Raw genomic sequence first — 27,477 nt, forward strand, 5'->3', positions numbered from 1 at the left:
CTTCGCGTCTGAAAAATTGCTGAGCTCGTTATAGGGTCTAGCAACAAGGATTCTTGAATTTAATAAAGACTTGTGCTCAAATTAGAGAGAGATTGACCCCGACGCGATTTGAACACGCAACCTTCTGATTTGGAGTCAGACGCGCTACCTTTGCGCCACGAGGCCCTTCGCGTCTGAAAAATTGCTGAGCTTGTTTTAGGGTCTAGCAACAAGGATTCTTGAATTTTATTAAAGACTTGCACTCAAAATTGAGTTTAATTGACCCCGACGTGATTTGAACACGCAACCTTCTGATCTGGAGTCAGACGTGCTACCGTTGCGCCACGAGGCACTACACAGTAGTCAAATTGCTGAGCTCGTTATAGGGTCTAGCAACAAGGATTCCTGAATTTTATTAAAAACATTTTTGTAAGTTGGAGTTGGAGTGTGGAAATTCACAATCTAGACAAGGAAGCACAAATTTAAATTTGGGTTAAGAAATCATTTAAATTTGATTTGGTCTGTGCCTAATTCCATTTGTTATTTCATAGTGGCAATGATTATTATTATCCACATTTTAGAATAATTGAAAAGAAAAGGTGTGTCCAAACTTTTCGGTAGTGTCTACATACACTGTACATTAAACTGTTTGTCGCTCTGCATGTATACCTCTGTAAATACTGTGAAAAGAAAATATCATTCTCATTTCAAGCGTCTGACCTTGTGTATTCAACTAGTCTTACTTGTATATGATCATAGAACTATGAAAAGACATGAAGGCTTTTTTTCTACCTGTGTTCAGGTTTCTCTGGACTTTCAGCTCAGGGTTGAGTCATATTGATGGGTTCATGAAACAGACCATAATATAAATACAACATTAATGCTTTGTTCTGATGCTGCCGTGAAAGTTGTAGTTCTCATTGTATTAAAAAAAAAACATCACATAGAGTATGTGGAATATGTACATAATAGATAAGTCATGCTTTGTGCTTTAATGTGTGTTATCATGACCAATGAAACCAGAGAACCAGTGGCCACGTTCAGTCAAACTGCTAGATAAAGCCAGAGATCACCAACTTGTTTTAAGGCAGGCAATAGCAGGTTGACTGAATTTGCCTATTATCCTGAACATCTCCTATCGTATATTGTAGTGTGGCAAAATATAGATGTCCAAACTCATTTTAATTGGCCAGAGGGTAAACTTATTTCATACAGCATTCAGAAATGTCATGCACTGGAATTTGCTGTGTATTTTTTTTTTTTGTTGTGGCCTTGCTATTCTGTTGCATGATGGGACACCAAGATTTCAAGGGAACCCTTCGTTTCGTCATGTTTGATGGAAGTGATTTTATTTGCCAGTGGACAATACTGTCCACAACACTGAACATTGATAGGAATTGAAATTCAAAAGGCAAAATATCGCAATTTCAATGTTTTCAAATATTCAGCTTTATTTATTTATTAATAAATTACTTGCAGAATTTTGTTTGTTCACATCATGATCAAACAAAAAAAAATATTGCCTGTCTTTGCTCTGATTACAATAATGAGAATCATCATTGAGAATCATGAGAATTACAAACAAATTCAAATTAAATCATCCGGATGCATTACCGTAATGAGGATTTGGAACTGAAATGTCCTTAATTATGAACATAATGTCACAATGCAAAAAATCTTAATGGTCCTTTAAATAGACTATATATATATATATATATATATATATATATATATATATATTATGAAATATGATTTGAAAAAAGTGAAATTCCCCCTTTTGGATGACAGTTTAGAGTTGACTGTACTGGTTATTTCTTTACACTGATTAAAAAAAAGAAAACATTCACCAATTCCTGTTCAAGATCTAGATCTTGATCAGAGCTTTGTGGCCAAAAAAAAAAAAAAAACAACCCAGATGATTGTTACATAACATGGCTAAACATAAACCCAACCCATTGCCCTTTAAAAAAGACATAATAATTATACATCAAAGCAAGAAAATATGCAAATGAACTGAACATCTGGAAAATGCGTGTTCAACTTTACTTTTTTTTTCTTTAGAGGTTTGAAATCTTTTCAGTGATTGGTGATTTCATAGCGTATGTGAAATGTGTTTTGTTTGCATGTTTAGCGGCATTATTAGAAATGTTTCAGTTTAAAACAGTCTGTCACTTAAATCCAAAAATACAACTCTGGGAGAAAAAAAAGAAGAAATCAGTTCCCAGATTCACTGGGAATCGCCTTATTAAATTTGTAAAGTGATTTTTGATTGTTTATATGTTCAAAAAAATGGAACTGTTTTATATGTTAGTACTGCCACAATAAATCTGGAGTGAAAACATTGCGGTCTTTATTTTTGCGTATTATTTCAAATTTAAACCAACATTCACTCAATTATAAATGCACTAAATACTAAATACAGTGGAATAAGCATGAAATAAGAATTACATATAAGACATTTGCATGTCATTCATATAATTGTGAATACATTTAACATTAATTACATTTTTTTTAAGTGTGCACTGTTTATTACACAATATAGTGTTACATATATGAGCTGTGCTCTTGAGAAATTCATAAAGCAATGATAGTATAAAGATAAAATCTGTTTTAAAATGCTTTAGCAAATATAGGAAGATTTTTAAACTTTACAATTTAAAGCTACAAGCCAAAAATGAAGGCTTTGCATCAGGCATCAACTTCCATCAACTTCATACACTTCTTAGAACTTAAACAGAACTTTTCACATTTCTTCAACTTTCACATTCTACCACACACACTTACAGAACTATTATTATATATTCCTTCTCTCTTAGCGAAAGGAAGATTTCATGAAATAAATAAAGGCAAAGTGCAGCGTACTAAAATCCTGACACAGTGTGTGTTCACTTCATAAGCTACTAATAATTGGCTGTAATATAAAAGCTGTGAAATGCAGGGCTGTTAAAGGCAACCCATGACACACAGCTATGAGACAGTCCTGAGGACAATACTTGAACACATTTAGCACAGTAAAAAAACAACTTGGACAATCGCAAACCGGCATCTCCCATGTCATGTGTCTTGAATAAATAGTTGAAAGATTAAATATTTGATTAGCACTATGTCCAAGCCTCACTTCGTATCTGCACGCGGGTTGTCGCCGGGTCATGTGACGTGCCCACGCATCAGCCCATGCAGCAGTTTGGGCTTGGCATCTTTTTGTTAGGGTTTCCAGACAGTTTGGCCACTGATACGGGCTTCTTGAACTCATCAGCATGCTTGGTCACCTCTCTAAAGTGCAGGAAAGAGAAAACATTTAACCTTTTAAGTCTTGAGTTTTAAATGTAATATTAGGCTATTATGAAAGTATCATGCTGGGAAGTGAATTTGGTAACAGTAGAGCTGGGCGATTAAATTTAATTTTGGCTTCCAATGATTCTGAAAGAAAAGTAATAGCATTTTTTTAATTAAACAATAATTATATGTAGCCCAGTGATAAACTTGGGTATTATAGTGCACTGGGAGTCGGTGGGTTGTTATGAATCTCTCTTACTCTCAAAAGTGGAGTAAAAAAAAGGGTAAACGATTATTTACTTGGAAAATAATAATGAGGAGACACCTGACTTCTAAATAAGCAAATATCAGTTAATTTTACGTAATTAAAAGGAGAGTGATATTTGGTCATTTTATTTTGTGACAGTAATTTAAACAGAAGTTTATATTATTTAGTTAAATAATATTTGGAAGATGTTTTAGGCCGTTTAACTTTTTATTACTTTATTTTTACTGTTTTTATGTTACTAATTGTATTGGTAATTTGAGTGTAATTTGAGTATTTACGCTGTATAGCCAATAGTGTTTGGCGGAAGAGATGCACGTGACCTGGTGAGAGAAAGTGCTGGAAGTTTAGTTTTTTTCCCGCGCTTCCCGCTGTACCCGTGTGGAGCACGAGACGCAGGCACGGGAGAAGAGAAATAAGACGCAAAGAAGTGCGGGTAACTCATGAATCGGGAGGACCGCGAATCAGAGAAGTGGACCGCGGACTCGAGATGTTGGTGAACCGAGAGACAGAGTGAGAAACGACGCTGAAGACCCGTTTGACGGAGCGCGAGAGACAGAGCACGAGCTGTAATCTGAGGTAACTTAACTGTTTAGTCGAGATCGCTAGCCACCGTGGTGTTTTGCTGGGCGGAACTGACGGTTAATCGCACCGTACATGAACAGCTGGACCGAAGTTTTCGACGCTCTCAATGTTTTTTTTTCAAGTGTTTGTTCACCGCACTCAATGTTTTGCGAGACCCAAACAGGCCTGCAACATGTTTTCCCTGTTCAGTAAAACGGGACCGTGAGTAAACTGAAACGCGTGTGAATGTGTGTGTGAGAGAGTGGGCCCACCACTACATTTGCTAGTATCTGTTTTAGGACACTTGACGGTATTGTTTTGTTTATTTTAAAGCTTTCTGTGTATTTTCCTGTGTGGATAGAGATTTAGTCCAAACTGCTATACCACTTATATTGTCTCAAACATGTGAGTGAAACTATTGTAGCTAGCTAAATAGCTTAAAGGGGCTATTATTCAAGTGTTCAGAGAAGATTTTGGTCATTTATTTTGTTTATGGGTTAATATTGAGATAAGGGAAAAGCTTTTATATTTCTTTTGTGAATTTCTGTGATCTAATTAAACCAGGGTTTTACCCTATTCCTTTTATTATTAACAGTTGTGTAGCTCAAATACACTTATTAGGTGCACCTTCGTGGTATCCACCTGACTACGTCGAACCCAAGCACCCTCCATTCTTAAGTAATTCACAGAGTGGTTGTACGGGTGCTACATATATATATATATATATATATATATATATATATATAAAACCACACCTGAAGTATTATTAGGAACACCATACTAATACTGTGTTTGACCCCCTTTCGCCTTCAGAACTGCCTTAATTCTACGTGGCATTGATTTAACAAGGTGCTGAAAGCATTCTTTAGAAATGTTGGGCCATATTGATAGGATAGCATCTTGCAGTTGATGGAGATTTGTGGGATGCACATCTAGGGCACGAAGCTCCCGTTCCACCACATCCCAAAGATGCTCTATTGGGTTGAGATCTGGTGACTGTGGGGGCCATTTTAGTACAGTCAACTCATTGTCATGTTCAAGAAACCAATTTGAAGTGATTCGAGCTTTGTGACATGGTGCATTATCCTGCTGGAAGTAGCCATCAGAGGATGGGTACATGGTGGCCATAAAGGGATGGACATGGTCAGAAACAATGCTCAGGTAGGCCGTGGCATTTAAACGATGCCCATTTGGCACTAAGGGGCCTAAAGTGTGCCAAGAAAACATCCCTCACACCATTACACCACCACCACCAGCCTGCACAGTGGGAACAAGGCATGATGGATCCATGTTCTCATTCTGTTTACGCCAAATTCTGACTCTACCATCTGAATGTCTCAACAGAAATCGAGACTCATCAGACCAGGCAACATTTTTCCAGTCTTCAACTGTCCAATTTTGGTGAGCTCTTGCAAATTGTAGCCTCTTTTTCCTATTTGTAGTGGAGATGAGTGGTACCCGGTGGGGTCTTCTGCTGTTGTAGCCCATCCGCCTCAAGGTTGTGCGTGTTGTGGCTTCACAAATGCTTTGCTGCATACCTCGGTTGTAACGAGTGGTTATTTCTGTCAAAGTTGCTCTTCTATCAGCTTGAATCAGTCGGCCCATTCTCCTCTGACCTCTAGCATCAACAAGGCATTTTCTCCCACAGGACTGCCGCATACTGAATGTTTTTCCCTTTTCACACCATTCTTTGTAAACCCTAGAAATGGTTGTGTGTGAAAATCCCAGTAACTGAGCAGATTGTGAAATACTCAGACCGGCCCGTCTGGCACCAACAACCATGCCACGCTCAAAATTGCTTAAATCACTTTTCTTTCCCATTCTGACATTCAGTTTGGAGTTCAGGAGATTGTCTTGACCAGGATCACACCCCTAAATGCATTGAAGCAACTGCCATGTGATTGGTTGATTAGATAATTGCATTAATGAGAAACTGAAACGGTGTTCCTAATAATCCTTGAGGTGAGTGTATATATATATATATATATATATATATATATATTGGGCAGCCCTAGGTTCTCATTTTCAGATGTGAACTGAATACTGAAATTTGCTGCAAAACATTACACAAGAAGGTTTGACTTTCAGAATAATGTGTTTTCATTCACTTTACAAAGGTTCATCAACGCATTATGATCAGATTATTAATCTCAATAAACCTCAATCTGCTGCCCTCTTGTGTTTTGGGTTAATATTACAAATCTCACTGTATGCAGTCAGTTCCTCTGAAAGCGCTTTATGGGTGAATCTCACAAAACCTTTCAAGAATATGCCTCCCAAATAATATTTTAATGTTTTTCCTGCATTTCAGTACATGAATTCTATCACTGTTTACATATTTATTTATTTTCAATTAAATAAAATTAAATTAAAGTCATGAAAATACAAAAACAAATAATATGTAAAAAAAAAAAAAACTGTCTTTGGGGGAAAATATGTATGTATTTTTTTTTTCAACTTGGTCTTTTGAATACAGGGAGGAATGTGATTCGGACATGTTTTTGGACAAGTCTATTCGGGTATCATTCGAGTCAGATGTTGACTTTAAAATATATACAGTACCAGACAGAAGTATTGTATTTACAGAATGTGATTTCGTTTTGAATCGTGGACTGGGCTTACCGGGCTAAATGAAGAACAGCCTCAATGATGTTAGATCCATCCTTTGCACTCGTCTCGCAGAATAAGGCACTGTATGTCTGAACGGAGAGAGCAGCCACAGTTATACTTACAGCGATAAAAACTGCACAGAAGACCAACGGCCAAGTTCAGGATTTACATTACTGTAAACTAAACATAAAATTAAATTTTTTTTTTTTTTTTTTTTTTACCAAACTCTATCGTATACCTCCAAAACACATGATGCTGGTTGCAATTCACTACCATTAAAAAGCTTGAGTAGGACATTTTTTCTTTTAAAAATTCTCCTTTTGAAGTCCATAAAAGAAAGAAGGACACACGTCATTAGAACAACACCAAGGTGAGTAAATTATGATTTAATTTTCATTTTAGGGTGAACTATCCCTTACAAGTTCTTAAAGTCCAGTCTTCTAAAGCATATGATAGTTTATTGTCTATGATAGACTATTTTTATGGTGTTTTGTGTCCATTTTGCAGCTTGAACGTTTCAGTCTCATGGTAAGTTTCATGATAAACCGCATGGAAAAGAACAGCCAGTAGTGTGTTTTAGTTGAGAATCAAAGTCAAACGGTTTGTATGAGGGTGAGTAAATAATGATAATTCTCATTTTTGGGTGAACAATCCCTGTTAAAAAACAAGCAAACAAACAAACAAACAAACAGAAAAGCAATGGTAAATCATAGTGAATAATATCCAGGTAGTACAAACCATGGCCAGTTTCTCTCCGTAGCTGGTTGGAATACAGGTGACTCCATCCAGAAGAGCTTCCTTTCTCAGGTCTGTCTTATTCCCCACAAGCATGATGGGAATGTCATCCTGGGACACATCCTGCATCAGAAAAGAATATCAATCAGTATCTTATTCATCTAATTATCTTATTATATCTAACCCATCTGTAACTTTAGGGGTATATTCAAAATGTAGGGTCAGGGTACAATTCAACTTTAGAAAAGTTCAAGAAGATCAAGAAAAATCTGTTTAGACATGCTCAGAAGATTCCTCTTAAAGCTAGGGTATACGATTTCAAAGATTGTTCATTATTAATATCCTCGTTTATATGCTGGTTATAGTTATATAGTACAATCCTAACAATATAAATAGAAAAAAGAACGAAAAAAATCCATTCACTCTATTGGCTGTACAGCCGCATAAAAGTTGACCAATGAAAAGTTGACCATTGGTCAACTGCTCTCATCCAATCACCAGCTACACTTGAAACTCCGCCTGGCGCTCACGTCTCGACCCCACCGCACCCGACCGCGCCCCCCTTCTGCGTCATGAGAATCGCGCGTGTTAGCAGCTGACCGCATATGGTAGCTAGCTAAGTAGCATAACAGCGATGGATAAAAACGAAAGAGACAACAGCAAGCGTCCCCTGATTGCCCCTACAAGAAAATGTGAAGAATGCCGAAATTTGAGGAGAATAAATATAGGGTCCAGCATTGACCGATTGAGAAAGCTTCAGAGATCTGGGACTGAATACCGATGCTGACACTGCTTACATTTGGTTGAGCAGGTAACGTTTAACATTTATTTATACTCGTAAATGGCGTGAGTCGCGTGAAGTGTTACATAAATAGCTTTTTATTAGTCTGACAACTTGCTAATGCTGCCGGTCGGCATTGGAATGTTAGCTGTTTAGCATCGCCTATCATGGGTCAAAGTAAATATATTTCTTGAAGTGCTTGATTATATTTCAGTATGCCTAGCGGGTTTCTGTTCGAGCCGATCGGAATTTAAACAAGATGCGCTGTATGCTGCTATAACAATTACTCAAAACCTTAGCAATACTATTAATATCATAGTTATGGTGGTGGGTAGTGTAGAACATTTCATGTGTTGCTAATCTTGCGTTGGCGTGATCTCAAACGTGTCATTGAATCGTTGATGAAGCAACTAAGTTCAAGTGTCTAAAGGCAATTTTACATATGATGTGATTGAAGCGACTAAGCAATGTTGTGAAAGTATGATGATCACAACTTGACTGAGTGACGTTGTTCAATTCGTTTCCCGGGAGGGATCACGTAGCAGAGGGGAGGGGTTGTGTGTGTGTGTGTGTGGAGAGGCGGGATGAGTTTTTTTAAAACGTCCCTCCCGTTTCAGGCTTTCTCGACCGATTTTCAACATCGTATACTACAGCTTTAAGTTCACCAAGAACATTAATGGAAACAAAGCTATAAAAACACTTCATTCAGAAATCACATGAACACATTTGCATAGGACTTTTCAGCAATAAGGCTTGTCCTAATTGTCTTAAAGGGACAGTTCGCCCAAAAATGAAAAAAAAAACAAAAAAAAAACATAATACTCTCACTATCATGTAAATCTAAAAACATAAGACTTTTGTTCATTTTAGGAACAGCATGCTTGCTTGATTTTGTGCTTCGTCAAGAACCAATGAGGTTTTTTTTCCCTGCATGAAGCAAGTACAGTTGAGCTTGTTTATGTTTGCTGATCAATGTTTATATGTAAATAAAAGCCCAAATTAAATGTTCATCATATAAAGTGATCGAGTCTCTTCAGAAGACTTGGATTAAAATGCTTGATTCATAAGATACGATTTCATTTAAATTATCTTTATGTTTTAAAGAGAAATTAAATTCTTATGGGTTTGGAACAGAGAGAATTCAAATTCTACGGTCGCACCAGGTACAAACAGTGCATTTAATTCCTAGAGAATTTGGTGGTCAAGTCAACTAAATTATGGCTGTTTTGTATGAAACCTTAACTAACATTATAAGTTTACAATTACTGAAGTAAAAAAATATGTTAAACAGGACAGCGTCGATGAAATACCTCAATGATGTCGACCCACTCGCGCACATTTAGAAAGCTCTTCTCGCAAGTGACGTCATACAGTAGAAGGACCCCATCAGCTCTCCTGAAGTAAGACTTAGCAATGCTCCGAAACCTGTAAAAAGGACACCAGAATAATTAGCCTTTAGCCCAAATTAGACTTCAGTATTTACATGTACAGTATGTGTAACCAGTCCTACTCGGTTTGGTGTGTCACAAACTTTAGAGTTTGGACCAAGGAGTATAGATATGTTTTGGGCTTCAACTTGACTTTGGGCACTGGGATCTTACCTTTCCTGTCCAGCTGTGTCCCATAACTGCAGCACTGTTGGAACACCGTCCACCACCAAAGTTTTCATCTGGAAATCAACCCCTGCAGGAAAAAGACACAAATGAACATCGTTTTACAATGTTCCTGACAGTTCAAAATTAAATTCAAGTGGGGTTAAGTGTTAGTAAGTCTTACCCAGTGTGGCACTAGTGTTGCCTTTGAACTCGTTCTTACAGAGGCGAAGGAGGAAACTAGACTTTCCCACAGCGGCGTCTCCTGCCAGCACAATCCTGTAAGCCTTCTCAGATGGAGGCTGAGTCACTGCCAAATCATCCTGCTCTCTCTGCACAGATGCACACACATTTGGGCTTTAGACTTTGAGTCTCAGGACTGGGATTCGTTTGAGTTCAGGATTCAGAAATTTAAGCCTTTACGATACTTCTGGCAGGTGAATCCAGTACCTCGGTGAAGATGGCAGAGAGGCATTTCTTCCCTGAAGCAGTAACTTCATCTTTCTCAGCAGGCTTTGACAGAGTCCAGCTCAGATCGGATTCGCTGTCCGACCCAAACGCGGCCTCTTCTTGCACTTCCACAACCTGAGCGAACAGTATATTTTAAAACAGGAGTCTGACTGATCCAGAAATGACAGCAAGTTAAGAACACACAGTTCATACTTAGTATGCTTGGTTGGTTTTTTTTTATTCTCAAAAAGTTTTTATTGAGTCAATGTTAAAAAAATAAAAATGCGATCATATAATCACAATCATACAGAACAATTACCTGAAAAATGAATCTGACTGTTGGAAAATGAAGATGTATAGCCACAACAGCGTGTGGGACTGTTTCTATTTATTTCATCAGTTTAAGAACATATTTTTTTATAACAACAGCTGCCTAAGCAAATATTGCCTGTCAGGGATCATTTTTGAGTTGATTGGACTGTGGTTTTGAATGAATATAAGACCTGGAACATGTCGAAAGTCGAAAGAAGCGTGATTCGTTACTCCAGAGAACACATTTCCACTGCTCTAGTCCAGTGGTGACGTACTTTGTACCACTGCATCCCATGCTTTACATTGCAGCTGCTCGGCCATGGAAACCCATTCCATGAAGCTCTCTATGCACTGTTCTTGAGCGGAAGGCGTAAGTATTGACACAGCAGAAAATAAGCAACTTCTGCGCAATGTGTGCCTCAGCGTGTGCCTCAGTGTTTTTTCGTTATTCTTGAATTCACTGAGCTCCTGAGAGCTACCCATTCTTTCACAGATGTTTGTTGAATCGTCTCTATGCCTACAGTAGCTGCTTTATTTGATACAACTGTGGCCATGGAAGGGAATTGGAACATCTGAATTCAATGATTTGAAGGGGTGTCCCAAAACGTTTGGCAATACAGTTTATACGGGGACAATTAGGATCCATAAAGTAAGGCAAGGCAAGGCACTTTTATTTATAAAGCGCCGTTTAAAACAGCCACTGCTGACCAAGGTGCTGTACAGTCAGTTCAAGAAAATATAAAATACATAAATACACCAACCAACATAAACACAACATAAGCCCATCATAGAGCGCATCATAAAATTACATTTGACCAAATGCCAAAGAGAAAAAAATAAGTCTTTAGTGAAGATTTAAAACTCTCAACAGTGGGAGATAGCCTTGGATGATCCGGCAGATCATTCCACAGACGTGGAGCAGCGACCGAAAAGGCACGATCCCCTTTTAATTTCAGTCTAGATCGTGGCGAAGTAAGCATCAATTTGTTCGAGGACCTTAAAGGTCTAGAACATTTCCTGTGGAGAAGGTACGTAATGTATTGAGGCGCCTGACCGTTTAACCCCTTAAACACGTATAATAATACCTTGAACTTGACACGGTATTCGACCGGCAACCAGTGAAGGGAAGCAAGAACGGGCGAAATATGTTCCCTCTTTCGAGTACCAGTAAGAAGCCTGGCGGCAGCGACTTGTACCATTTGTAGGCGGGATAAGGAAGACTTAGCCACCCCAAGGTACAACGAGTTTAGATGTAATAAAGGCATGGATCACTATCTAAGTACATGATATGACGACGCACTACATGATACAAACCTATGTCTGTATCAAATCAAATAGATCGATGAGTTTCAAGTGTTTTTCCCTTTTTACTTAAATGATTTCTTAACATTTTTGGAAAGAAATAGGATTTTTGTATTGCTCTCTGAGAATTGTATAATGATAATTTTCTCTATGATTCATTACCATTGTTGCACAATGTTGCCTTTGGGGAGGGAAATTTTCAATAAATCAATAAAATGTTCCTAAATGAGCCAAGAAATGATGTGGAATCATTTTTTTTTCCATGTGCCATCAAAATGCATGCAGTAGAGGGTTAAAAGCATATTCGTCGCTAGAAGTCGCTAACCTCTTTCAATAACAAAGGCGTAGATTGATGACGCAGTGAATAAGTGGAATCATAGAACTTGTCATCATGCCAATGGATCAAATAATGTTTATGGGAAATAATGGTTATGGATGAGTTTAATACATTGATGTTTTTTAACATGACTATGTTATATCAAGCAGGTCGCAATTGCTCATAGACATATACACTAGACCTCACCTTGGGGTTCTAAGCATGCGTCAAAACCGCCGCCATCTTGGAACAGGGGTCTTGTCATAGGAAGTAGCTAGGTAAGGCTGCTATCTCTGCCTTTACTTCGAATTCATTAATGGTGGCGGACTTTTGTGCAGCGTCTGATGTTCACGGATGAAATCTGAACTAAGAAGAATGTTTTTAAAAAAAATAATAATAATTTTTCTTTTTGGAATCAATGATAAATACATGTCTGACTGTTGGAACAAACCAAAAAAACAAGAAAAATCGCATTCATGATGATTTATGGTGATTTTATTTCCGTTAGACCTGTGTCTACTACATTGAAGCTGATGCATTAAAGTGGAGGGGCTCCCCTGTTTCAAGATGGCGGCTCTATTGACGCATTCGTTCCAATGAACTGCCGTAGCCAAGGTGAGGTCTAGTGTATATGTCTATGGCAATTGCTAATGAGAGACAGGTATCAGTGCCACACGTGAGTCCCGTGGATATAAAGGAATGAGGACAGCTCTTTGAAGCTCTCTGCATCTCGAACGCGGCACATCGATATTGATCCTCGTTTTATTTCTTCTTTTGTCCCAAGTCTGCTTGCCATGGTCCATAGTGTTTGAACGAAACAATAGCGTGCCACTAGACATTACGCAGTTGTCCATGTCTGTTGCCATGGTTACTATGGCAGTCCTAGTGGAAACCAAGGATAAAGCGGATATTACGTCTATTTAAAATTGTGAATTTCTCTGAATTTCCAAATTCTTGAAAACATTTAGGATAATGTAAGTACACAATTGAAAGAAATATATAACACTGTGCAAGTGTTTTTTTTATGTTTTCATACAAAATTCTTACATATGAAATAAAAAGCCACTTAAGTGTACTTAAAGAGAGTATTCTCTAGAGACTGTTTCTTAACGCACAAGAACACTTAAATTGAAAGATTTACATTTAACTGCATTTTAAAAGCAGAAAATTTTGACTAAGTCCACTCAATTCATATAGATTAGTTTTACCATCTCTTCATGAACTTTTTGAAGCGTCAAAGTGGTAGTTGTGTACCTGTCAATGGAGGGTCAGAAATCTCTCAGATTCATTAAAAAGATCTTCATTTGTGTTCTGAAGATGAACGAAAGTCTTACAGAAGTCTTACAGAGGGTGAATAAGTGATGACAGAATTTTCATTTTTCGGGTGAACTAACCCGTTAAAGTGAAGGCCTGATTGTTTCAGGGACTCTATTACTCAATTCTAATTTGTTCAATTTAATAAATAATATTGTTTGTAATCTGTTGCCACAATTTTATTGATTAGATAAAGCATATTCATTTTTACAGTGCATATTCTCTCTTTAGAAGTATGTATTTCTAATAGCGCATGATGGAGAACATAGTGTTGGAATGGTGGTTGGGCACATTTACTGGCATCATACCTCTGTATCTGATGTGTCTCCAGACACAGTGGTGTTGTTGTCCTCTGGTTGGAAGTTCATGAGAAGGTTCAAGGAAGATCTCCCATGCTCATAATCGTAGCCCATATTTGAGCGCAGGGTAGACATGCCGCTGTCCACACAGCTGTCGGGGAGGCTGTCTTCCTCAAAGCTTCGTCTGCGCATGGGGTCGCACAGAGCCAGGGCCAGAGACTCATCAGACTCATCATCAGCCATCAGCCGAAAATGAGGATCATAGTCCTCGTCCGCACATGTGTTACAGCATCTAAGCAAGTTTTCATTGTGACAACATCACAGTTAAAAGAATCTATATTTGCATTTCCTAAATGCACAAAACAAAGTTTGTGCAAGAAACATGTATTTGTGTATTTAGGGTTTAGAATGTGTGATCAATATCAATACATTGCAATAGGGTTCTACATATCACAGGATATAGCAAAAAACTCTAATGTTATCTGCAAATACCAATGCAAATATCTTACCGATCAAAATGAGAGGAATTCTTTCTCTTGGTCACATAAACTCCAGGTGAGAGTCCACTAACACGCTGTAAGAGAAAAATATATATCTATAAAAAAATCATTCTGTCCTTAGTGGATAAGCAGAAATGTAAATACAGTTAACTTGAACCCTAATCCATGCCTCTTAAAAACACACACAGCCATCAAAGCATTACCCTGTTCAGCAAGCATTGCTCTCAAATATAGCCTAATCCATTTTACAACATCATTTACATTAAAGAAAGGCTCTGGCCACTAGGAATTTCTTACCTGAGTTTTACTCTTACTCTGACTGTTCTCCAAGGCCGTACGCAAACTGTCATTACTGTCATGGAGCTTTCTGTTTGCAGCCCTGGATATGGAAAACAATAACAACAAAAACAATAAAGCAACTAACCAAAACTAAACAAAACATACTCAACCAAGAACTAACTTTACTAAAATCACTAAAATATGCAATCACTAAAATAATCTCGAGCAGTCGAACCACGGACGCCGAGCCAAAGTGCGCTGGTGAGATGTGAACATTCATGGTTCGACTGCTCGAGACTGTTTTCCAAAGATGGCTCCTGCCTGCTTTCGCGTGTCAAGTGAATTGTCTTTCAAAAATATCTTATTAAACGGTCTGCACACTTACAACGTTCTCAATGCTTCGTTTTGCATGTATGGACCCTGATTATGCTACAGTGTTAGTGTTGGGCTATTTTGAGCCTTGTTAGTGGTATAAACTAATGATTTTTATGTTCATTACTCTATGCCATATATACTAGCGTTATAAGCTAAACCGTTTTTAGAGATACAACTCTTTACACTCGATAATCATGAAAACAAATCTCAGAGAACGGTTGACTAGGTTCCAATGTGTTATTAGACCAAAGGTATGAACCTTTGGTCTAATTACACATTGTTACCTAGTCAACCGTTCTCTGAGATTTGTTTTCATGATTGCCGAATGTAAATAGTTTTATCTCTAAAAACAGATTTAGCCTATAATGCTAGTATAACGCTAGTATATAGGGCATAGAGTAATGACAAATAAAAATCGCTTGTTATTACCACTAACAAGGCTCAAAATATCCCCACACTAACACGGTAGCATAATAAGGGTCCCTACATTCAAACCGAAGCATTGGGAACTTTGTCAGTGTCCATACAGTTTAATAAGAAGATATTTTATTCACACAGTCAACTTCGCGAATACAGGAAGAAGCCATCTTTGAAAAATAGTCTCTACCAGTCGATCTACGAACGCCGATCCAAGTGCGCTGGTGAGATGTGAATAAGGTGATAAGGTGAGCGCGAACAGTAGGCTATGTGTACATATTGAAGAGAAGAAAATGATTCGTGTTTGTGTTTCTTCCGAAAACAACGGACCATATGAGGTTCTGCACAGTTCAGCGCACTTGGATCGGCGTTCGTAGATCGACTGGTAGAGACTATTTTTCGAAGATGGCTTCTTCCTGTATTCGCAAAGTTGACTGTGTGTATAAAACGTCTTCTTATTAAACTGTATGGACACTGACAAAGTTCTCAATGCTTCGGTTTGAATGTAGGGACTCTTATTATGCTACCGTGTTACTGTGGGGCTATTTTGAGCCTTGTTAGTGGTAATAACAAGCGATTTTTATTTGTCATTACTCTGTGCCCTATATACTAGCATTATACTAGCGTTATAGGCTAAACTGTTTTTAGAGATAAAACTATTTACATTCGGCAATCATGAAAACAAATCTCAGATAACGGTTGACTAGGTAACAATGTGTAATTAGACCAAAGGTTCATTTTGCACCGGAGTTCTCCTTTAAAGATGTTTAAGATTAAAGATTAGTATTTTAGATTAAAAATTAAGATTAAAGGCACGTAAATATTACATTCATATTACTATTTTTTTTTTTATTACTTTTTTTACTAGCTAAACTGCATCTCCACTTTGAATTTGTAGTGTTTGGACTTGTTTTCCATTTTCACAAATAATCTGCAAGTGAATCCCAAAAGTGGCTTCTGCTGTTAGCCTGACATGTTTCTAGCTGTGCTGGAGTGTCATTGGTAGCAGTTTCATGTAGTTCTGTGTGTGTTCAACTCACTGAAGCACCTCGATCTGTCTCTCCAGGTTATCTCTCTCCTCAGAAAAGCACTTCATAAGAGCCTCATCTCTGCACACAAATCAACAAACTTCAATACTCATTGTTTGAGGTTTGTTCAAATTCTTATGTACACAGTAAGCACAAACAAAAGAAATGGTAATGCTGCCTTAGCAAACACCACTTCTTAATTTTATACTGTAAAACAAATTGCAACTGTTATCTTAAGGAGCTTTTTGTACCTTTCAGGTCTTGGCTACCTAATGTAGTCAGGTTGATTCAGTCATTCAATATTTGGGTTACCTGACAACATTTTTTACACTGAACACTCGGTATGTTCAAGTGTAGCTTTTTACCCCGACGAGAGCGGGCGAGAGGCGACAACACAGTTGGCTTTCATCAGCGCTAGTTCGTCGACTGAATAACGGATATTCTTTGGTTTCTATAATCAAGGATGGATATGTATTCAACGTAATTCTCCATTACACTGAATTCAGAGTTATTAAACGTCTTTATGTAATACTGTTCATTCTAGAGATGTCCTTTTTATCATGTCCTTGGTGTGTTCCAGGCTTAATACTCCTTATACTAACGCTGGGACACTCACACACAAGTAAACTGCGCTCTGTTTTGTCGTTACTAGGTGACAAGGTTCAGACATTCCTGTGCAGTGTAATGTGTGACACCAGGATATCCTGGTCTGACGATTTCAGCACTGCAAACAGTCACAAAACCAGTTTACAGCTGCTCATGTGGGGGAATGATTATGTTCTTTCCTTATTGACATTGACGTATCCAATTGAGAGAGTTCGAATCAGAAGAGATAGTCTGGGTTACTTCAGAATACATGTTTGATGGGGTTCTTAAAAATTCCTGGTCTGAAGATCAGAATCCAAAGCTTTATTACATATTCATCAATAGCAACGGCAACACACACATACAAAGCGAGAGAGAGAGAGAGAGATGCTCAGTACCGTTCAAAGTTGATGCTTTGGTCTGTGAGATCACTCTTCAGAGAGTCCAGCTCACTCTGCAAGAACGCAACATTAGTGTGGGACTCCAAAAGCTCCTGTTTCAACTTCTGGTTTTGCTGAAAAAGAGAAACAAGATGACAAATACATATTATATAATATCATTCATCAATTTTGTTAAGATTCGAATAAGTAGGAACGCTTGTTTTCCGGCATGGAATAAAACTATTTAAAAGATAATTGCGACTTTTTATCTCACACTTGCAAGTTTACATCTCACAATTCAGAATTGTGAAATATAAAGTCCAAATTGTGAGATGAAAAAGGCTGAAATGTGAGTTATAAACTCGCAATTGTGAGAAAGTCCAATTCTGAGGGAAAAAATAGTTACTTTTATACTTTTATACTGCAATTGCAACTTTATATCACGCAATTCTGACTTTATAACTCGCAATTTCGAGTTTATATCTCGCAGTTCTGACTTTATAACTCACAATTGATCGTTTATATCTTGCAATACAGAATTGTGATGGCGCAGTGGATAAGACACATGCCTTTGGTGTGAGAGACTCGTGTTCAAATCCACTGTGAGACACCAATGTGTCCCTGAGCAAGACACTTAACCCCTAGTTGCTCCAGAGGCGTGCAACCTCTGACATATATAGCAATTGGAAGTTGCTTTGGATAAAAGCGTCAGCTAAAGAAATAAATGTAATAAACTGAAACATTTGTTTTTTTCTAGCAATTACCATATCTCACAATTCTGACTTCTTTTCTCAGAATTATGAGATATAAACCCGCAATTGCGTGTTATAAAGTCCCATTCTGAGGGAAAAAATAGACTTTTTTAACTTGCAATTGCGACTTTATATCACACAATTCTGACTTTTTAACTTGCGATTGCAAGTTTATATCATGCAATTCTGAATTGTGAGATGTAAACGTGCAATTTCAAGAAAAGAAGTCAGAATTGTGAGACAAAAAGTCGCGATTACCTTTTTTATGTTTTATTCTGTGGTGGAAACAAGCTTCGATAAATAGCAGGCATACCTCTGCCTCGAAAAAATTAGGTATTCACTAAGAGGATTGGAAAAATCATTGTGGCGTTCTTTTCTTGACTATGTTGACAAGTCTGTTTTGAATAACGCCACTATTATTGTTTTCATTTTTTTTTTGGTTAGAGCTTTATGTTTGGAAGTATTGTATGTATGTTCTGTTCTTGCAATTCCACTTTGAATCAATGGACAGTATGGGCGTCATTCTCCATATTGGATGGTGAGGGATTGTGAATGTATTGTAAAAATCAATAAAAACAAACTTTAAAAATAAATAGGAGCCATACCAGCATTAGCTCATTGTTCTGTCGTTTCAGTGCTGAGGTTTCCTCTTTGAGGCTGGTACTCCTGTTCTGGTTTTCCATCTAAAAAAGAGATTGTTTCAAAGCAGCATCACAGTAATTAACAGGAAAATAACAGTGTTAATGCTGCAAAACTCGTCATTTCATCAAATTCATTTGCTCTGCAAAAGACAATGGAGTCGTTTCCCAGCTTAATTCGGTCTTCAGTTCTCATCTGATAGTGTCTGAATATGACTCAGTATTAATTGTCAATAAAACCCCAACTTTTATACAGCTAAAACTATATAAGTGTGTTGTTAGTAGGAGTCAGTCACCATCTGCAGAGTCTGTATCTTCTGCTGAAGTTCACATATCTGAGACTCGTACTGGTGTTTCATGCTGCTCAGAGTCGTCTCTGCTTTTTTAGACTCCTGGGGGAAAATGACAAAAACCATATGCTGGGGTTAAAAAATAATACAATGTTATAACGTTATAAGTACAAAACACTCTGTAAAATGTGTTGGATTGAAAAAAAAAAACTTAATGACCTAAGAAGCTTCTTAAAGTGAAACATTAGATCAAGACAATTAAGGGAACAAAAGGCTGCAAAATGCATTCATAGGTACAAATGCTTGTCTCTTTTTACAGGAACTTGAACAGGTGCAGTTAAACAAACAGTCAGTTCATTTTACATTACATAACGTGAGAAGTCGCGGAACACGGCTCTAAGATAAGGACTAAGAACAAACACAGGACTGTCGAAGATTGTCTGCACTAAAACGTGACGTCATGGATAAATTAAGCCTTGAAAGTGATCCAAGACACTCACATGATTTGGCTGGAACCTAGATCACAGCAAACACCTGTGCCAATTCTTTTTGAGTTGTGTATGTCAACTCCTAACTCACAATAAACAGAGCACTGTATCCATAGAAACAATACAAATACCAACACTAAAAATTGTAATTGATTATATATTACTTTCTTTGCTTGATTACAGTGATGATGGAAAAGAAAATTGCTTGCAAAAAACATTCAAATGTTTGGTAACATATCAGCTTAATCAGCTCCTTTAAGATAAGCGATCATTACAAATCATGATTTGAAAATTAAAAGGAATCATTCTTTTGATAATTTTAAGTTATATATTATATTATAATTAGTGCCGTCAATCCGATTAATTGTGATTAATTGCATCTAACATAAAAGTTTGTCTTTATATAATGTATGTGTGTGTGTATATACATGCACACATCAACATATCCTTATTTTCACATATCACATATCATTATTATTTTTCTCAGCTTCGGGAGCATAAAAGGAGGAGCGACGACAGTGAAGGATGAGAGAGGACCAGGCCAGAATTTTACATTGTGTTTTGTTTCGGTGTGTGTGGTAGTCGTCCGTGTGGGGCTCCCTCTAAATTTTCGTTCTGTGTTTGTTTGTTTATTTATTAAAGTGTGTTTGAAACATTTGCCGGTTCCCACCTAACTTCTCTACATTCACAGTTGCTCTTGAAAATAAAAATAATTATGCCAAAAATGTAATGTCGTATTAAATTAAAAATTAGATCAAAATAAATTAAATGAAACTAAAACCATAAAATGATGGGAACACCTTAAACTGTCTAAAAATGAAGCGCCTGACAAAACCCTTTAGTGTTCTATATAGAACCTTTTGCTTATATAAGTATATATTAGTCCTGAGGTTGGATCAGCCAGGTCTTGTGTTTGTCTCCTCACCTGTAGACGTGTGTTTCTCTCTGCCATGTGGATGCGGTGATCCATCTCTTCCTCCATCTCACTCAACTGTATAGCCGACTGATCCTGAGCTCTGAACAAACACCCAAATATCAAACATTAGTCATCACATATGTAATAATATACAAAACTCTTAACAAAATAGTTCACCCAAACTTTCTTTCTTCTGTGGAACACAAAAGAAGATTTTTTTATTTTTATTTTTATTTTTTTGAAGAATGTTGGTGACCAAAAAGGTTTGGTTCTCACCAACCTCCATTGTATGGACAAAAAAAATTGTTCCACAGAAGAAAGACCGTTACACAGTTTTAGAATGACATGAGGGTCAGCAAATGATGACAGAATAATAACTACATGTAACATGTAACAAGGACACCGAATTTTCTTTTTTTAAAGTGTCATTATTATCATGCTATACTGTTTTAGAGGTTTACATGCATCAAGGGTCAAATCATAATATACATTGCCCATCACCACAATTTTCAATGATTCTCAAATAACTCAACAGATGAATCTCTCTAAATCCCTCTTTGTGCCAGCCTACTCTGCTCTGATTGGCCAGATGGCCCAGTCTGTTGTGATTTGGTCTACTGTTTACATTATCATGATTATCAAGTCCTATGATGAAACATTGGAAGAACTAGTAGTTCTTGAACCCAAACCTCACAAGGACGACTTGAGCAGGACATTATTTAGTTTGACGTTCATCATGAGATGTTGCGACTGTATTTCCTCTACATCAGCATTAAAGGAGTAGTTCACTTTTAAAAAAAAAAACGTTTGCTGATAATTTACTCAACCCCATGTCATCAAAGAAGTCCATGCCTTTCTTTCTTCAGTCGAAAAGAAATGAAGGTTTTTGATGAAAACATTCCAGGATTTTCTCCATATAATGGACTTCAATGGGAACCAAACGGTTCAAGGTCCAAAAGACACTTTCAGTGCAGCTTCAAAGGGCTTTAAAAGACACCAGACGATGAATAAGGATCTTATCTAGCGAAATGGTCGGACATTTAAAAAATAAATAAAAAAGTTAAAGTTTTATAAGCACAAATGCTCGCCCTGCTCTGTTCTGTGACTCTCCTGTTCAAACTCGTTCATCAAAATGAACAAATCTTTTTTCGAGTCATGACTCGAAGGGTCCTAGATAAGACCCTTATTCATTGTCTGGTGTCAATTAAAGCCCTTGTAAAGGACCTTGTGGTTCCCAATGAAGTCCATTATATGGAGAAAATCCTGGAATGTTTTCATCAAAAACCTTTTCCGACTGAAGAAAGAAAGACGTGGACATCTTGGATGACATGATGGGGGTGAGTAAATTATCAACAAAAGTTTTTTTTTTTTTTTTTTAAAGTGAACTACTCACTAGAGTATGTCCATCATCAAACTGATTTATTTCTAATTTATTGTGGTACGCATGTGGGAACTGTAACAATAAAAGCACGTTGGCCGAGCGCTAATGTGAATGACTGATGGAACAAAAACGTTTGTAAAACAAATCTTGCTCCATCCTTTATCTTTACTTAAAGTAGTAAGAACAACAGAAGATCTGCATTAATGGACACAATTTTAGGTAATAGTTGACAGCTGATTAGCAGAAGTATTTCAGTGAGTGTTAGATAAAATTGGATATCAGAACGAAGTCAACGATCAATGCAGAGCAGAAATCTGGAGACCAAGAATGACAAACAGAGAAGTGCAGTTCACTCAAAGTCAGCTTTATTGTGCTCGTGCCATAGTTTAGGCTATATAGCAAGCCTAGGGTAAAGGCTGAATCCAACAAATAGAATAAGAAGTCCATATAGAAAAGAAAGGAGACTGTAAGCTTGGCTGAAAGAGTCCGTAGAGAGACAAACAACTCCATTCATGATTATACCATATGCAACATTGCTTCTTATGGATAAGAAAACTGCCTATGTGTACCTCTTTACAGCAAGTGCCAGATGCTCCATTTCAGTGTTCAGTATTCGGATCTCTTTGATAAAACTGAGGAGAACTCTTTCATACTGAGGGACCATTCTGGGCTCCGTCAAACTGATGTTCTGGTAGAGAGTTGATACCGGCTCAATCCTACACACATAAAAACAACACCAAGCCATTAAAACTTACAGAATGGAAAAGAAAGATTCATCTGGAGTCACAGAATTTATGTAAAACTCCTTTGTTGGGGATCGCCCAACGAAAAATGACAAGCATTGTGACATAATGAAAGATCTCTGCACACACATTTATGGAAAACATCTATGCATCTTGTCGGGTTAATGAGGTTAAAGCTAAAGTTTAAACTTAAGGACAATCATGTGTTTTTCATGCAATATTCAACCCAATGGAGTCTAATAAATTGGTGCCAGGTTGTTCATAACTGCATGTTTTTTGAGCCTCATGACTTTGCGGTTCTCTTTTATGAAGTAACACTTGTGGCACCAGATGCTATGGCTGATGAGTGAAATAAGAGAGGTATTGATGGTCCACAACTAACCGATGTTCTGTCGACATTAGCGGGCATGACGGTGACGTGTCTTATGTCAAGCCTCTGGCTTCAACTCCACCGTCCTGACATGGACCGACATCAACCAAACAAAAGCTCAAATTCTCATTACTTGAACAATTAAAGTTGTACAATTAATAGACTTGGAATGATTTCATGATTTAGAACATCAGCTTTCACCACAAATATGAAATATATATTTATAAATATATAATTAAAAATAAGTATATATTTTATCAGCCACATTTAGGGGAATAATTTCACATATTTCTACATACGGATATATATGGAGACCTGTACATTGTGGTAAATGGGTGGCAGTGTACCTGTTTGGATATTTGCACAGGCTGATAACCAAAACTAAAACTAGGTCAGATATATTTAGTTATTGTAGTGTATAGTGTAATTGTCCCTTTCATTTTGATATGTGATACTTTTTTTTATTTTAACATTTCAGCCCACAATAAAGATATGTTTATTTTGTTTAGTTGCAGTCTACCAAACAGTGTTTGGCAAAAGCAGTGTAGCTGCATCTCCGAATACACACTTTTAAAAATAAAGGTTCTTTATTGGCATATATGGTTCTACGAAAAAACTTTAACATCAAAACTCTTAAATATATATTTTTTATTGGCATTGATGGTTCCTTGAAGAAACTTTTAACATCCATGAAACCTTTCCATTCCACAAAAAGTTCTTTATAGTGGAACATTTTTCTTTGGGTTATTTAAATGTTCATTACACTAAGTAAATATATATATATATATATATACTGTATATATATATATATACATACCTTTTTTAATGTAATCTTATTTTAAATTATTTCTATTCTTTTAACTTTTATTGTAGCCTAATATTTTATATTTCTTATGAAAGTTTTTATGATTGCCATATATATATATATATATATATATATATATATATTTTTTTTTTTTATTTTTTTTTTCTGTAAAGGACTTTGAATTGCACTTTGTATGAAATGTGATATATAAATAAACTTTCCTTGCCTTGTGTGCCTAGATATGTTTTGTCGGTTTTACCAGGTTTTGTGTGATGTTAGAAAAAAACCTTGCAAAATCCTTTTACCAAACAAGCAATAGCCATAATTTAACCGTCTAGTTAAACTATGGTCCGGCTATGAGTAACCCACTTCTAGCCAAAATAACCTTGAGTTTGGTTACATGTCGTTTTTGCCAAAATAACTTACGAGATATTCCATCATGTAAGCAAAGTCAACAGTGATTACAAGTTTGGTTTAATTTCTTCACTCATTTAATTTCTTTTTTTATCTAATTGATGACTAGTCTATTCTTGGGCTATGACGTCTATTAAATTTTCACTGACAGACAAAATTGCGCCTTGTTTGAGCCTAGACGTCTGATGACGGCTATTTAGACGTCTTTTAAACGCAAAATTTCTTTCTGGGAGGAATGTCTTATGCCTTAAATACTAATATCATTAACTCGAGAAAAAGAAAAAAGAAACAGCAGAAGGCAATCATAGATGGGTTATAGATGAGTTTTAAAACCTTATGTTCTTTGAACTTCTTTAGCTAAACTCCTGTGAGATTTATAATCAGAAATATTATGGAACGTCATATAACCACAAGAAAAACATTTAGCTTTGTTAACTTGGTTTTGTGTTATGTTGTAGTCCTATTAGACTAAATATTTTCCATTTAGGAACTTTTAAATTATAGACCTTTTTATAGGGATAGCTACTGTAGAATTTTCTCAACACATTCTACAGGATTTGGTTGACTGATGTAATTTGACAGCTTTATGGCACAGCCAGCCAGGTGTGTTTACCTGGGGATGAATTTGAGCTGATCCCCCAGACGGGATTTAAAATCCTCCACGGCGGCAGAGGAACTCTCCCCGGCGGGTTCGCTGCTCATCTCCTCGTCTTTCAACAAGTGTGACTCTTGAAACCCGTCCATAAATTCCTCCAGATTGATCGTGCCGTCTTTGTCGGTGTCAAGTTTGGAGAAAATGTCATCTATCTCGGTGGGTCGGACCTTCAGCTCGGAACATATTCTCATAAACTCCCATTTCTCAATGCGCCCGGAGTGGTCCACATCACAGGCGTGGAAGAGCTCGAGGAGTCTCTCCTTTTGCGCGTCAGACCCCATGGCTGCTCCAGAGAGATGTTATTTAGCAAACATAATGAGTGACTTTTCAACGTGAGTAGACCTTGTGGTATCTTGCTTGTAGATTGACAATTTCATGAGTTCGGTGAGTGGAGTAAACGCCCCTTACACAAACTGCGCTGAATAAACAAACTCTCTCAACTTTGAGGCGTTTAGTTTGCTGCGGCTCGTCACGAGGAATTTACAAAACAGGGTTACTTAACACCAAATAATATAATATTGTTTACAGTACAAGACACTCTTATTTAGTATTTTGGACGACACACTTACAATTGGCCGATGTATTCAACAACAACGGAATGTAAATATTAGGCCTACCTGCCCCTTTACTTTTACACTTTACACGAAAAGGGTTGGAACAAAAAAACAAAACAAAACAAAAAAAACACGAAAACTTGAAGAATTAAGATTGTCCCCCCCTTTTTGAGTGAATTAAATACTAGCTGAGATTAACATTAGCAGTTAACTTTAGATTAACTTTAGGCCTAACCCTAGTTACCAATATTTTCGACATACACAAATAGCTTAGAGTTTAAAAAAAAATGTTTATTATAATCATTGTAGTCTTTTTAATTGATGCTTTTGTCTCAGAATAAGGATTTAAAGATAACAGAAACATAATATGCAGCTGCTTACTTGAAGAAGTGCTCAGAGAGATTCGTAAAGAGTTAGTTCACCCAAAAAATCTAGGAAAATGATCCCATAATTTACTCACCTGGAAGCCATCCTAGGTGTATAAGATTTTTATTCTTTCAGCCAAACACAATCGGAGTTATATTTAAAAAATAATTTATATAAAAAAAAAAAAAATGTATAATGGGAGTGAATAGTAGCTGTTCTATTCAGAGATTTTGAAGCCCAATAAAGCACATCCATCCTAAAAGTAATCAATACTGCTCCAGGGATCAATAAAGTCCTTCTGATGCGAAGCGATGCATTTTTGTAAGAAAAATATCCAAAATTATAACTTTATGAACTATAACCACTGGCTTCCAGTAACGTCCGTGCGCAAGTCTAGTTCCAGTGGAAGAGTGACCTCTGACCCGATGCATGATGAAGGAGTAGCGTAAGGTTGGTTGAGAGGAGACCCCTCTCACGGCTCAAACAGATAGAGCTGAGCAACAGACTCAAGCTCCTCCATCATTTCTCTTTCCAGGCTTCTAATTCGTAACTGCTGTTTTGTTTTCCTCTCTGCACGTATTCATCAATATGTTAAATGTCGGGTCAGAAGTCGCGTACGGCCGTTACTGGAAGCCAGTGACTGATCATAGTTTATAAAGTTATAATAAATAATGATATTTTAGAAACACATGGCTTCATCTCGGAAGGCCTTTAGGAATCAAATGGATTACTTTTATGATGGATGGATGCACTTTTTTGGGTTTAAAAAAATGGTACCATTATAAAGCTGGGAAGAGCCAGGAGGATATAAATCTTAGGATGGCTTCAGGGTGAGTACATTATTATTTTTGGTTGAACTAACCCTTTGAATTCATCTCTGTTTTCAGCAATAACAACATCTTCACAGTGTTCAAACAGCCAGCTCTTTATGCAAGGTGAAACCCTAGCAAAGTACTGTGAAAACTGCCTATGCAGTTTAAAGCTTGAAACACTAGATGGAGACAAAATATTTAGGACAAACAACAGCCACCAAATTTACTGCCGGCCAAACTTAGCTACATGTGAGAATTGATTAAGCACATGTACGTGGGATCTGGTCAAATCATTTTACAAAATAATAACAATATGAGTGCAAGATTGATGGCAGGAAAAAAATTTAATCTTTTGATGTAGGAAAATGAAAAATGAAGAGTCAGCTGTCTTATTGCATCATTCCTGCAGAAATGCATATTGAATGCAGTATCATCAAGGTTTATAAATTAGAGCACGTCATTACGCCATTGGTCATGTGAAACATGATCTCCTCCTTTGCTCATTTTATTGCGTATATTGATATCTTAAGACTAACAAGTTATATCAATAAATAAGAGCATTCTAGATGCATCACTGAAGTTGAAGCCAGGGCATCATGTTCATTTTAGTACATCAGAGGTGGGTGAATCTCACCAAAACGGTCAAAAACATGTCCGCACTATATTGGAAAATCCTAAAAGTCAAAAGAATTAATAGTGGTATTCAGTAATGCAAAAAAAAAAAAAAAAAAATAGATTATTGAAATTATAAATCAATTTGTTTTAGTAATGATGGTATTTGCTTAACCTATGCTAATTTTATTTGCTAAATTGTGAGGATCAGTACCAATTTCTTTTGACACTGAAGACTGGATAATGATACTGAAAATACAGCTTTGTATCACAGGAAAAAAATGACATTTTAAAATATATTAAAATAATAATAATTGAATAA

At 36.8% G+C, this 27,477-nt stretch overlaps 1 protein-coding gene across 1 annotated transcript; it reads right to left on the bottom strand.

Annotated features, from left to right (window-relative positions):
* Positions 1-1,767: 1,767 nt before the first annotated feature.
* Positions 1,768-25,438, bottom strand: rasef (RAS and EF-hand domain containing). The gene is made up of 17 exons (XM_039674908.2): positions 24,770-25,438; positions 22,394-22,540; positions 20,453-20,543; positions 19,046-19,141; positions 18,717-18,794; positions 17,378-17,493; positions 16,407-16,475; positions 14,593-14,674; positions 14,305-14,369; positions 13,805-14,087; positions 10,253-10,387; positions 9,987-10,134; positions 9,812-9,893; positions 9,521-9,635; positions 7,433-7,552; positions 6,707-6,783; positions 1,768-3,252 (listed from the first exon to the last, which is right to left on the bottom strand). The coding sequence occupies exons 1-17, from the start codon at positions 25,090-25,092 to the stop codon at positions 3,147-3,149; spliced, it is 2,133 nt and encodes a 710-aa protein (XP_039530842.2). The 5' UTR covers positions 25,093-25,438; the 3' UTR covers positions 1,768-3,146.
* Positions 25,439-27,477: the final 2,039 nt, after the last annotated feature.

The sequence above is a fragment of the Pimephales promelas genome, chromosome 14 (assembly GCF_988280905.1).
Source record: "Pimephales promelas chromosome 14, fPimPro1.hap1.1, whole genome shotgun sequence".
NCBI classification, from domain to species: Eukaryota; Metazoa; Chordata; class Actinopteri; order Cypriniformes; family Leuciscidae; genus Pimephales; species Pimephales promelas.

What these genes read in the sequence shown, in the direction of transcription:
- rasef (XM_039674908.2), bottom strand. Translation starts at nt 25,092, where the DNA reads ATGGGGTCTGACGCGCAAAAGGAGAGACTCCTCGAGCTCTTCCACGCC. An exon ending in AGATACAGACTCTGCAGATG is followed by an intron (nt 18,795 to 19,045) that starts GTGACTGACTCC and finishes TCTCTTTTTTAG; the next exon opens with ATGGAAAACCAGAACAGGAG. An exon ending in AGAGTAAGAGTAAAACTCAG is followed by an intron (nt 14,370 to 14,592) that starts GTAAGAAATTCC and finishes TTTCTCTTACAG; the next exon opens with CGTGTTAGTGGACTCTCACC.